This window comes from Lepisma saccharinum, chromosome 7, assembly GCF_977018435.1.
Source record: "Lepisma saccharinum chromosome 7, izLepSacc3.1, whole genome shotgun sequence".
Classification (NCBI taxonomy): domain Eukaryota; kingdom Metazoa; phylum Arthropoda; class Insecta; order Zygentoma; family Lepismatidae; genus Lepisma; species Lepisma saccharinum.
Genome location: NC_139235.1, coordinates 48,781,769 through 48,796,542, shown reverse-complemented (window position 1 = coordinate 48,796,542; position 14,774 = coordinate 48,781,769). Strand labels below are relative to the sequence as shown.

Sequence of the window (14,774 nt, the reverse complement as noted above, 5' to 3'; positions counted from 1 at the left end):
CATCCTTATCCTCATCTTTAGCTAAAAGTAGCAGAACACAGAGGTAAATAAACAAAATACAAATACAATACTTCCGTGGATTCCCATGATATATGTATGTAAAATATTGACTGACTTCTTTGTGGGATACAGTTATCTTAGTGAATTTTTGCAAATGAGCTACTTACAATTTTTTTTTAGGCTTGTTAAAATATATTTCATGATTGCATTCCTACTATTTTAATTATATTTTATATGAATCTTCGAATTTCTTTACATTTATGTGTGATTCTCCAATAAAATGTAACTTTTCAAAGCAAATGTCCATGGAATTCAAAACATTGTTTAAGATTCTTTATAAAAAATCAAACTTCCTCCATGTGGGGTCACAAACAAGGGATTTTCTTTCATGCTCCAAGGTGATTGAACCTAGACACGTGGATTTTATCCTTCAATAAATGTAAATGCTCTCATGAGGCATTTAACACAGCCTACATCGCACAAATGGAAGAAAAACATATGTAAAACAAAGTTCAGGAAAAATCATTTTACTCTTTTGATTTTGTCACTAGTGTGTGATAAATGTCACCGTCCTAGGTGTTATAGCACACTGCTGACACAGAAAATGTCAGGAGAGTGAGAGTATGGGTCAGAGTGTATTTTAATGCATGTGGGCTGCTATTCAGTTTCAGAGTAATATTTTACATTAGAAATTTCTGTCATAGAATGACATCACTTACTAACATATCGGCACAGTTATTTAAAAATATCAGTAATGTATATATGTATATGCTGTCCAGGAGAGTGACAGCAGAAAATGGTTCCTCAATGTAAGATTTCTTAAATAAAAATTATATAAAAACAACATAAAGACAAATGTAGCACTTACACAGCACAATATTGTTCGAACAAAATGGAGGGGAAAGCCATACTGGCCACAAAATAGACTATATATTTTTTTCTTTTCCTGCAGGGCTTTAAGAGCGTGAAGAGTGGTTTGATAACCTTGGACACACTTTCCAGTTATGTACTGTGTCATGTAAATTGAATAAATAGTTTTAGAAAATGTTGTTTTAATTCTCCAAGCATTTATAATTGAATGATAATGGGACTTGTGTAATGTTAATGAGAATCATTTTAATAATTGTAGAATGTTTAAAAACAAGATCTGGATGGACCAGGAGATTGATTGTCTTTTAGGCTATTTTAAATTTCTTTTAATTATTTTTTTTTAAAAAAAATAATAGAATATTTCTGTTTGTATGCATGGGAAGAGTTAACTCCTACAAATTTATAAAAAAAGAAGAAACATGAACTTTCTAAGTAAATCCATTTTTGAGTTAACTATAGTTGAACTTTTTTGGAGAATCGCCCTTATAAACATTCCTGAACAACTGTAAATTGCTACAATGTGCTGGTAGTATCAGCATCAGAGTCTGCAGGAATTGGATAGTATATTGCTATCCCTATTGGTTCCAAGTGGTATTGATTCAACCCTATTTTTGATATTTCTTGAGACATATGTTTTACTGTCTCCCTTTTTACCTTTGCAGGAAACAGAAGAAATGTATCATGGACCTAATCCTTTGGAACTGTTAGCACCACTCTTCTCACATTCATCATGCTCATACAGGGTAAGTGTTTGTTGTAAATAAAATTAATGAAGTATAGTTCATTCCAGTTTTGTTTCATTGACAATGTTTTGGTCTAACATTTCCAGATATTTGTGTGGGCATTGTTACAAAAGAGAAAAAAATACGTAGACATCTTGGAATAAAAACTAGGGGCCAATGGCCATTTTGAAATAAAAGTTTTGAAAGAAGATCTTGCAAAGGAAAATGTCTGGACAGTCAGTAAGTACGGCTGCCCACAATGATATGTGGACAGAGACTGTCAGTCGTGTTTTTTTAAAATTGAAGTATTAATAATAATAAAAAAATCTTGACTGATTCTACATTTTCCTTCCATAATAATATTCCAAAATCTAGATGTTCACTTTAGCCAGATCTTTAGAGCCACTGTGGTCTAGTTGTTAGGGCTTCTGACTGCCATGCAGGAGACCCAGGTTCGATTCCCAGGGTGGGTGATCTAAAATCGGGATATTTTCCAGTCTTGACCCTGCAAAAAGCAGCTCTGGTGCTTACCCAACCTTAAATCATTGGATACCAGTAGGCAACAGGTGACCAGAGCATGGTGCTGATCACATCACCTCCAAAATGGCCACGATCGAGAATGTGGGGGGCCCAATCCCCACATCCCCTAAATATGCTTTCGTGGCACGGGAAACTTTACCTTGTTTTTACCACTTTAGCCAGATTATGGTTGCCATTTATGCCACTGCAAGGAATTTAGCAATAAGGATACCTGTTTGTACTTGTACAAAAAAATATATAAAGTTGTAGAGTTGAGAGATAACATGGTAATGAAAGTCTTACATTCCAATGGAACAACACTTATAGATCAAATCTACGAATACTTCTTATTTCAAATCCTGTTCAAAGATATGATTATCTCATGCTTTTTATGACTAATTTTAGATAATCAAAAATATGTAAGTGACAAAAAACAAGCCAGTAAAGGTGCCTGCATCAAGCCCTAATCAACCATCGATAACCCCCACCACCCTCATCAACAAACAAATTACCAGATCCACTTCCCACAGCTGGAGAAGATCAAACACACCCTTCACTCCTTTCTCCCCATCCTTCACAGTGATTCCAACACCAAGAATATATTTTGGGACAAACCCAGGGCCATCTTCCATCATCCCCCCAACCTGAAGAACATATTGGTCAGAAATACACCAACCCTTCTCACCCCACAATCTCCAGCCCACAGGTGGGATACCTGCCCCATATTCATCACCTCCCCCCACCATCCAGATTCCCGCTGCTGCTGGCAAGTTCACTCTTCACCCAATGGCTCATCTCGAACCTTGCATACATCCTTATCTGCCAATTCTGTGGTGGATTCTACCTTGGTGAAACATCTACCCCCCGTGAACCTCCAAATCAATAACCACTGTTTTTCAACCCAAAACTCTGACCTCACTGTTGCCAACTACACCAACTACCATAACACTAACAATTGTTTCCATGTGGCCATTATCCACTTATTACTCCCATCCATCTTGCAGCTGGTGGGAAAGGACCTACATATGAGGCAAGCGTGCCACTATACCCCCTATCCTCCGGACTAAAACTAGACACCCAATAACCCCCCCCCCCTCCTTTTCCTTCCCGAACTTCACCAACCATACACTGGCAAAATAGTCGATGGCTGTCACTTATCACTTCTTTCTGGCTACACTGCTGCACTGATACCATCTGTTTTATTCTTCTGTGACGACAGGGGTCCCGGGTTCAAATCCCAGCCTGGGCATGGATGTTTGTGTGTGTGTCCATTCATCAATTTCATCATATCATCACTCATCCCCATTTTCGCAAATTAGCCAAAAGTGGCACAAAAAGTGAAGTAAAATAAAGCAAATCAATCGATCAATTCTTCTATGCAGCCAGGCTGCAAAATATTGAACTTTTCTTTATGTGTTTGGTAAGTGTTTACTGTTTGCTACTTAACAAAATTTAGTTATCCCCTGCTCTTTTCCTCATTCTATTCCCATAATTTTAGCTCATAATACACATGATAGAAAAAGGTTTATTGCCACAAACAGATATTTCTGGATTTTGATATTAAGTATTGATAATATTAATTAAAAAACAATTCTCTCTCCTGTATTACACTTAAATTTTTCAGGTGCTAATGAGGAAAATAAACTTTTCTTTGCTGTCCATCTGTCTGTTTCAACTATAAATACATCACAAACTTACACAGTTATAGATACAGTGTGTTTCAAAAGTCGTTCAACCCAAACTTTCAAAATTTATGTCATGAAAACATTAACAGATATTTACACCGGGTGTTTTGCATTATAAAGCCTCATCCATTGAGATATTTTTCAATGCTTAACATTATCAATTTATTCCATACAGAAAATTAAATAAATTAATAACTGGCGAAAGACAGCGTTAAATTTTTTCCAGAAATGCACTTTTGAGTGAGAAAACTATGTAAGAAATTATCGGAGAGTCATAATTAGACGTCTAATGAATGATGCCATGCCAATCTGTCATTTGCAACTAAAACTGATCATGTACAGCATTTGATGGATTTATGACTGGCAATTTTATGGGTTGAGTGAAAAAGTGCCACTTCGTGTTTTGTCACATACACTTCCGGTTTCTTGAAAACGATGCACTAGTCGTAAAACAGTTGCTTGTGAGGTACAGTAGAAGCAGGATATTTTTCCTGGAAAACCTCTTGCACATGAGTGTAAGAATGGATAGTGAAATACTCTTCAACAATGCACGCGTGCTGCTCCAATGAATTCACCATGGTGAATCAACCACAGGCACTGTAGTGGCGAAGCGTGAGCGAAGAAAATTCAGGGTAGCCAGGGGCAGGTTAGGATTCTCTCAAGAGTCTAATTTCGGTACAAAATCATGATTTAAGATTTTTCACGTAAATGTATGGTTAATACTTAGGCACATGTTGCGTGCATCTAGTGACAAAATTTCAACCTGCTAGTGTTGCCATCTACGGAGATATGTGCCAAAAATTACACTTTTTCACTCAACCCATAAAATCACCAGTTATAAATCCATCAAATGCTGTACATGATCATTTTTTGATGCAAATGACAGATTAGCATGGCATCACTCATTATACGTCTAATTATGACTCTCCGATAATTTCTTACATAATTTTCTCACCCAAGAGTGAATTTCTGGAAAAATGTTAATGCTGCCTTTTGCAAGTTATTAATTTATTTAATTTTCTGTATGGAATAAATTGATAATGTTAAGTACTGAAAAATATCTCAATGGATGAGGCTTTATAATGCAAAACACCCGGTGTAAATATCTCTTAAGGTTTTCATGATATACATTTTCAAAGTTTGGGTTGTGCGACTTTTGAAACACACTGTAGAAAGAATATTTGGTGGGCTGATAGAAGTAACACACAATAATCTCAGTGAATCATAGCATCATAAATTATTCTGCTTGTACTCCCCATTATCCTGGGTATGGCTGTTCCTTTGTCAATCTAATCATTTTATCATCTTCATGATTAATGTACATATGCAGAAAAATTATGTTTCCCCAGAGCTCTTGAGTACTGAGTGACAACAATGATGAGAAAGTTGTCTCAAATCTTATCTATGGTTGGAAAATAGTCGTTACTGGATGTGAATCTCCTATTAACAGTGAATTATGTAGTAGTTGTGGGACTGATTGCTTTGACGTGCAACAACGACATGGCTTCATTCCAATCTAAGTTTAACTTAATTTCTTTAAATTTGAAACATTCACTTCTGCACAGCATATGAAGTCTGTACAAACTTGGATAATCCTTTTTTTTTCTGGGTGTGCTTATTAAATGTTTTTTTGACAGAACTGGAACTTTCATTGTATCATATATTCTAACAGAATACTCTAACAACATATTGACCTTTGTATCTTTACTTTCTGGACTTGCCTCCTACCAGTACTATACCAGTATTCTGATATATCTATGTTGGTCAATACCAAAATAGTTCTGGGGCCTCCCCGATGGTGTACTGGTAACATTGTCACCTTGTAATCAAGGGATCCCGGGTTCGTTACCTGGTGGAGGCATATAGTGGTTCGGATTCCACTTTAAACTGTAGGCCCAATCCCGATTATCCTATATGTGCATAAAGTTGATTTAAAACAAAAGCTCAAACAAACCAATAGAGTACTGATCCGTGTGGCCCATCTCTACTTTTTTTATCTTGATACCCAAGCAAAGCTGGTGAAACATCAGACTTTGGCATTTTTTTGCATGCTATTTGTGTTGGTAACTCCTGGTCAAGCGTGACAAGTAGAAATGTGTTCTTGCCAGTACATTATAGTAAAAAGCTATTTTAGTGATGGTAATTACTTTTTTGCGACGAAAATGTGAAAAATAAATTTCGTTCATTGGTGCATTCCAGCGTTACATGTGTGACATTTTACACACACATTTTAAGATTCTAGACATTGAGATTAAACTTCAGCCTGAATGCATGAAAAGCATTAACAAAAGTGTGTTAGGTGTGTGACACTAGAAAGTAGCAAATTTTGACTTCATTTGTCTGTGAAGCACATAGGCTGCAGATGCTAGTAACTTTTGTTGGTGAAATGTGCAAATTATATGCATTCACAAACATCTGAATCTTGATGCCATTAATAATTTCCATATTAATTCATTTTGTTATGTACATGGGGTAGGACCACTTTTCGTGGAATGTCCCCCATGAATTAATATAATTCTGATGAATGTAACTGTAACATGGTACTGTATTGCAGTTGGAAGCCTACTGGACATATGAGCTATGCCATGGAAGGTACATACGCCAATATCATGAGGAGAGAGAAGGGAAAAAGGTCAAGCTGCAAGAATATTACTTAGGAAAATGGGATAAAAATATATATGCCACTTTGAGTAAGTATTTTTCTGCAGCTGGTATGAAATAATGTATACTACCTTGAGTTTTTAAATGAAGTGTGTGTGCTTCTTTGTGTATTTTCCACATTTATTTTCCTCACCTATGTGAAAGGGTATACAGACATACATTAAAAGCTGAAATATTGTAAGTATGCAATATGAGAACAAAGTTGCACATAAAGTGAGAAGTGCATATTGTGGAAATAATATGAAAACATGCTTCTCTTCAAAGTTAGTTACACTATGGAGGAAAGAGAACAAGAATTGCAGTCTTTTTTATTTGAAAGAGACATTTCATGGGAATAACAATAAATCAATTTTAGAAGTCGATAGAGCACTGAGTGATGGAAGAACTGTAAACAATTGAAAAGACAGTGTAATTTCATAATTTTTCGATTTTCAAAAATTTCCTCCACATAATGAAATATATTTTGCATTGAAAGTATTCTAGGATTAGCGTATTTCCTTTACTAGTATTATTATTGTCCTTAACAACAAATATTGCAAAGATGCATTTTCACACTTTTTGAAATTGGGATATCGGAAAAGCCAACTACTATTTTTCTTTAATATAGGAAATGGTAACCCATTACTGCATATAAGAAATGTAGAATAAAAGTGGGCAGTGTTTTTTTATAAAATTTGGTGCACCCACCGTACACCATTCTGAAGGTGAAATATATAAATATCTCATACTACTATTTCAATTCTTTGAAGGTATGTCTGTACACCCTATCACATAGATTTTTTCAGTGAAATGTGTGCTGGTGATGGTACACATTTGCACCTCACCTCCCTGATTTGAAATGAACTGCATCATGTATTATTTTCCTTTTCCATGCTCTCTATCCTTAATATGTTTCCCTTTTCTCTGCATGGCATTAAAATTAGTAAAATACATAACACGCGAGTTAACACGTTCGCTGCCAGTGATGCATATGTGCTGTGTGCCTTTGATGCACATGTATGTAATACTTTGAATGCTTACCCATCAGCATCACTGCACAACAAGCTTTAAAGTTTTTCATGGCACATTGCTGAAGGATTGTTTGAAATAAATATTAGTTTGGTTTCTCTTTTGCACATCCCTCTTAGCATTGTTGAATCGAATGGCATTATAGTTCCTTTTGTTTCTTACTCATGGATCAAGGCATTGTTTGACAGCAAAGAAATTGTTTTCTTTTTTTTATTCTTGGTAACATTACTAGTCTGAAACATTACAATTGTCATTTCATGTACCAATAGAGAAATAACACTGCTTTGTATTATTCAGAATGTAAAGGAGAACCAGGACTTCACATTGAACATTGTTTTGCTCTTTACCACAAGTTAAGTGAATGTATGGGAACTTTCGAAATTTATCATTGTACTTTTATAAGTGATTCTGTCATGCTACATCAATATCTAACAAAGTATGAACCAACTATGCATGAATATAGCCATTTTAATATACAGGGTTATTAAAAAAGAATGATACAAAAGTAAAGTTAATTTATTTTTAAGTGAAAAGAGATACAAAAGCAATTCTAGTGGGAAAGAGGAAAGGAAGGTTGTAAATTTACCTGGACAATTACAAATGTTGGATATGAGCACCCTGGGTAACACATCAGATGTCAAAACGATAATCCATTTCTTGCCAGACACGTTCCAACATATCCTCGGTTATCAGTTCCACTGCATGAGAGATGCGCTGCTTTAAATTATCCAGGTCCTCTGGTAATGGAGTAACGTACACAGTGTCTTTCACAGACCCCCATAAAAAGAAGTCGTATGGAGTAAGATCTGGGGATTGTGGGGGCCAGGTCAGCATTGCCAAATCCTGATTCCCGGTACGGCCAATCCAACGACCTGGTCTGGTGACATTGAGGTGCGCAGGAGCAAGGTTGTGGAAGTGGTGAGGAGCACCATCCTGTTGAAAAATTCCCGGTATGCCCAATTCAACGACCTGGTCTGGTGACATTGAGGTGCGCAGGAGCAAGGTTGTGGAAGTGGGGAGGAGCACCATCCTGTTGAAAGATTGAATTCGAAATATCTTCCTCCAGTTGTGGCATGAGCCATTTCGATAACATGTCCAGGCAGGTCTGGCCAGTAACAGTGGCTTCGGCAAAAATGAAAGGTCCATACACTTCCTGTCTGCTTATTGCACAAAACACATTCACTTTTGGTGAGTCTTTTTCCTGCTGCACTATGGTATGAGGGTGTTCTGTACCCCAGATCCTAATATTATGGTGATTCACTTTCCTGGTAACATGAAATGTCGCTTCATCACTAAACACTAACCTGTCAGCGAATCCATCCTCTTCTTCGAACAGATTCTGCATTTCAATGCAGAAGGTGTGACGTTTTGGCATATCTGCATTTTTCAGCACCTGCATGAGTTGCAATTTCTATGGTTTAAAGCATAGATGCTTTCTTAGAATACACCATACAGTGGGTTGTGGCACATTAAGTTCTTTACTTGCTTGGTTTGTCGATTTTCTGGGACTCGTTTGAAAAGCAGCACAAATTCTATCCACTGTCTCCCTCGATGTTCCAGGTCGACCGGGAATTTTTCTACTGCACAGACATCCAGTTGATTCAAACTTCTGCATGTAATGCAGTGTCTATGTGGTGGTCGTTTCTTGAATTTCGCACGAAAGTGTCTCTGAACTGTAACAACTGCTCCTGTTTGTGTAAATTCCATTATGCAATAGGCTTGCTCTACCTTCGTTGTTGCCATTTTGGCTATCAACAACAAGTAGCGCCTCTAGCGGATTTTATGTCAACTACAACCACAGGCTATAAATTTACATTCTTCCTTTCTTGTTTCCCACCAGAATTGCTTTTGTATCTCTTTTCACTTAAAAATAAATTAACCTTACTTTTGTACCATTCTTTTTGAATAACACTGTATTATACTGTGTTATAAATATATTAATAACTTAAGTTTTGCAAGTATGTATCTAGGTAACTCATGCGACGTTTCGGGATGCAACTGCTCCCTTCCTCAGGCTGCTCACGTTTAGGTTATATGTAAATCATAACCACGTTGACCTCTCCATAGGTACAGCATATAGGATTGGTAAAAGATGTGTGGTTAAAAAACAATAAAAATCTAAAACCCATTACAGGTGCACGTCATACTACCATGTGCATGTGGGGAAACAACATGGTAGTATGAAGTGCACCTGTAATGGGTTTTAGATTTTTATTGTTTTTTAACCACACATCTTTTACCAATCCTATATGCTGTACCTATGGAGAGATCGACGTGGTTATGATTTACATATAACCTAAACGTGAGCAGCCTGAGGAAGGGAACAGTTGCGTCCCGAAACGTTGCAGGAGTTAACTAGATACATACTCGCAAAACGTAAGTTATTAATATATTTATATTAAATTTGTGAGTAATTCGCACAACTTTCATCATGAATATACTGCGTTATATAATAAATATGTATGTATGCATGTAATACATGTGTATAATAATAATAATACTATCACATTGTAATGTAATAATTTGTCTTATTAGGAGGATCATGGAAAATATAGGAAAATATAATATATTGAAAAAATTAAAACTGTTTGAAAATAAAAAATATCTATGTCAATAAAACATGACATACAATTGTGCATTATGTGACATAGAGTAACAAAACTTCATGCTATAAGTCTGTGACGCACATGTACATCATTGTAAAATTTACATGAAAATTGCAAATTTACAATGTATTTTACATTAATCAATCCCTTTTATGCTACAGAAAAGCAAAAATACATGACAGCATTAATTGGCCCCTGACAAAAGTATGCATTTTTTAGGTTGCGGCGAATGTGCTAAATTGACTGTAGGTGGATACTAGCTGTATTCATTATCTCCTTTTATTTTTACACCACTTGTAATTTGTACCCTTGTGTAATGCTAAAGCTTTCATGGTATATGTGAATTTAGCACAAATAAGAACACTTTAAAGGCTTCTTTATTTATCTGTTGACATAGGTGAAGAGTATGACAAGTTAAAAGATGAAAAGGCACTGTCAGATATCCCTCTGAAGAAAATTGATGGAATGAACATGCCATACTTGCAAGTTAACATGACGGATGGAACATTGTGTGATCTAAATGGGAAGGCTCGAATGACAAGAGTATTATATGTGTGTTATCGGCATGGGAAACATGAGATATACTCAATAAAGGAAACATCTACTTGTGAATATGAAATAATTGTGTTGTCTCCATTCTTGTGTCAGCATCCAAAGTACAGGTAAATAAAGTTTCATTATTTTGCTTTTTGATCTTAATTTTGCCGACCCCACTGGCAGAGCCCGACCCTGTGGCCGAGTGGTTAGCACATCGTGCTGCGACGCCAAGGGTCCTGGGTTCGAATCCCGGTCGGGCTTGGTTGTTTGTGAATGTCCATTCATCAATTTCATCATTTCATCACTCATCCCCATCTTCTCAAATTAGCCAAGAGGCACAAAATGCGAAGTAAAATAAACTAAATCAATAAAAAAAATAAAACAACAATCATATGTTATTACTTTTTTTTACATATGCATCGATTAACGAAGTGAATATTCATGTTTGGGGAATAAGAGATGCATTTGTATGATAAATACCTGTAAGCAAATTACTAACTTTTTCCGCGAAACTTACTTGTAGAGGTTCTATTAATTTTGATGGCCCCTGCCACCATCCACTTGGGAACTTGTTGCTTCGCTGCTGGGCAGGCTTCCAGTTCCTGTACTTTCCCTGCATTCCACTAGGAGCGCTCGTGTAATCAGTTCGTCTTCTATGTTTGCCATGTGTGCTGGGTTTCAGTTGTTGCAATTGCAGCATCCAAATACGATGTGCCTGGTATTTGTCAATGTTCAGTTCATGGGGAAAGTGTATGATTGCGTGTGTCTCTTTGGTTGTTATGTCAATCAGCATGTGGAATGTAACAGTTGGGCTGAAAAGTTCGTAGGCTAACATAGTAAAAAATATTTTTTTGACAAAATTCGATTTTATTATTCAATATAGTTGCCTTCGAGGGCGATACAACGATTATAGCGGTCATACAATTTTTCGATGCCATTTTTATAGTACGATTTCTCTTTAGCCTCAAAATAGGCCTCAGTTTCGGCGATTACCTCTTCATCAGTGCTAAATTTCTTTCCAGCGAGCATTCTTTTAAGGTCTGCAAACAGAAAAAAGTCACTGGGGGCCAGATCTGGAGAATATGGTGGATGGGGAAGCAATTCGTAGTCTAATTCATATAATTTTGCCATCGTTTTCATTGATTTGTGACACGGTGCATTGTCTTGATGAAACAGCACTTTTTTCTTCTTCAAATGGGGCCGTTTTTTCGTGATTTCATCCTTTAAACGCTCCAACAACGCTATGTAATAATCGCTGTTGATGGTCTGGCCCTTTTTGAGGTAATCGATGAATATAATACCATGCGCATCCCAGAATACTGATGCCATAACCTTGCCAGCCGACTGTTGCGTCTTTCCACGCTTTGGATTCGGTTCATCACGTGCAGTCCACTCGGCTGACTGTCGATTGGACTCTGGAGTGTAGTTAAGGAGCCATGTTTCATCCATTGTAATATATTGACGGAAAAATTCGTGTTTATTACGGTTGAATATCGCTAAACATTGCTCCGAATCATCAAAACGTTGTTGCTTTTGATCGATTGTGAGCACGCGCGGCACCCATTTTGCACACAGCTTTCGCATGTTCAAATATTCATGCACAATATGTCCAACACGTTCCTTTGATATTTTTAAAGTCTCAGCTATCTCGATCAACTTCACTTTACGATCATTTAAAATTATTTTGTGGACTTTTTTGATGTTTTCGTCGGTAACAGCCTCTTTGGGGCGTCCACTGCGTGCGTCGTCTTCGATGCTCATTTCGCCTCATTTAAATTTAGCAAACCACTTCTCAACGGTTGATTTTCCTGGTGCAGAGTCCGAATAATGTTTATCAAGCCAAGCCTTGGCTTCAACAGTATTTTTTTTCGCCAAAAAGCAATGCTTTATTAACACACAAAATTCTTTTTTATCCATTTTTTCACAATAACAAAAGCTGCTTCACTCACAATGCTATATCTCACGAACTAATTATCCGGCAGCTGTGAAATTTATACACGTATCTTTTGAAGGTTAGTACTAAGTAAAAATCACATGGATTTAATTCTAGTAACGCCATCTATGAGTCAGCCTACGAACTTTTCAACCCAACTGTTATGTCTGTCTGAAACTTTTTTGATCATGTTAGTTGAACTTGAGGTGATTTGCTAGTCTGGTAGTTGGTTTAGATTTTTTTTCATCTGATAAGTGCTGTTGTATTCATTTGTTGATAGCTCTGATTGATCTGCCAATGTAATGCATTGGGTGTCATATATTTCTGGGTTGTCAAGGGGTGAGAGCAAATATCATTTGTGTTTGTTCAGAACACTGGCTATTTTGGTCACTGGTTTGTGTGCAAGTTTGATGTCAAACTGTCTCAGGGTCTTGGCAAGGTGGTTAGATGTGGTATGGTGGTACGGGAAGGCAATCTATTTCACTTTTTTTTTGTTAGTGATGGCTTGTCTGCCAATAAACGAACCATCACATAATCATGCATAAGGGTGATTTCTCAAGAAAAATGAATGAAAAAACTAAATTGTGACTCATACAAAACCATCTACAGCAACCTCACTGACAAGTGTTGGCGTATAATTAAGCACACCGTTGAAAGCAGTGTCATTCTCAACCAACTCCTCCTCAATACCCCCCCCCTTCCTGCCATAGTCTATGGCTTTCTAAAAATGAACAAACTGGGAATTCCGATGTACCTGATAGTAGCGGGGTTCAATCAGCCAACGGTCCACCTTGTAAACTGGCTAGAAATAAAATCTCAGCACACAATCACAAACTAACCTATGTTTTCTGCAACAGCGCAGATACCAAAGAACTTATGACCTCATAGTACAAGCTAACCATGCAAAACATTCGTGCTGCAACACCAGGGGTCCTGGGTTCGAATCCTGGCCTGGGCATGGATGTTCATGCGTGTCTATTCATAAATTTCTTCATATCATCACTCATCCCCATCTTCGCAAATTAGCCAAAAGTGGCACAAAAAGCGAAGTAAAATAAACCAAATCAAATCAAATCAAAAACCATGCAAAACGTGCAAGCATTGATATAGTTGTCATGCATAATTCCATCCCGACTGACCTAGCCATCATCTCAATTGAAAGATGGCTTACAATCAACAAAATCACTCCAGTAGAAGTATCTGAGGTATCCAAGTTATTGGAAAGATGCCTCAAACACTACTACTTTCAGTTTGAAGGAAACTACTTCATACAGACAGAGGGATTGGCTATATGCAATCCTCTTTCTGCTCCCATAGCCAATATTGTTATGTACTTGGTTGAAGAAGACATCCTTCGCTCTCCAGAACTACGGTACTTAGGATACGGCAGATATGCCGAAGGCGCTATTGTCGTGTACAAAAATGACAAAGAAATAGACCTACTGCTGGAAAAATAGGCAATATTCACCACAGGTTCAAATTCACTGTAGAACTGGAAAACCATTGCAGTATCAACTTTTAGACCTAACCACCAACAAATTCACCACCACAGTCTGCAGAAAACCAGAGACAGGGAACCTGTATATTCAGGTTTACAATACATTTTTTCTTATCTTTCAAGCTCTCTCCAATCATCCACACAAACAGAAAGCCTATGTGTGGCTGAACCTTTACGGAAGAGCTTTCTCTTACTGCACAAATGAAGAAGATCTAAGGGAAGAAGTTACCATAATCAGAGATGCAGGACTTAAGAATGACTATGTGGTGCAGCAAAGCAGAGATGCAGGTGCGACAGCCAAGCCATCACCAACAAACAACAACAGTAAAATGAAATGGATTGCCTTCCCGTACCACCATACCACATCTAACCACCTTGCTAAAACCCTGAGACAGTTTGACATCAAACTTGCACACAAACCAGTGACCAAAATAGCCAGTGTTCTGAACAAACAAAAATGATATTTGCTCTCACCCCTTGACAACCCAGGAGTATATGACACCCAATGTGAGTGCAATTTGCATTATATTGACAGATCAATCAGAGCCATCAACGAATGCATACAGCAGAACTTACTGGATGCAAAAAATCCAAACCAACTACCGGACTAGCAAATCACCTCAAGTTCTTCTTCCTCCTTCCCCTTTTGCCTCATAGCATTTGGGTCAACTAACCCATGATCAAGAAAGTGTGTCAGACACACATTGCATATGCTGATTGACACCACAATCAAAC

At 37.2% G+C, this 14,774-nt stretch overlaps 1 protein-coding gene across 2 annotated transcripts in view; it reads left to right on the top strand.

Annotated features, from left to right (window-relative positions):
• Window positions 1-14,774, top strand: part of LOC145989846 (endoplasmic reticulum lectin 1) — a 94,287-nt gene that overhangs the window by 19,347 nt on the left and 60,166 nt on the right. For both annotated transcript variants that reach the window (XM_083125298.1, XM_083125297.1), the window contains exons 3-5: window positions 1,533-1,613; window positions 6,351-6,486; window positions 10,469-10,733. In XM_083125298.1, coding sequence (XP_082981424.1) covers window positions 1,533-1,613; window positions 6,351-6,486; window positions 10,469-10,733 — 482 coding nt within the window. The remainder of the gene's footprint in view (window positions 1-1,532; window positions 1,614-6,350; window positions 6,487-10,468; window positions 10,734-14,774) is intronic.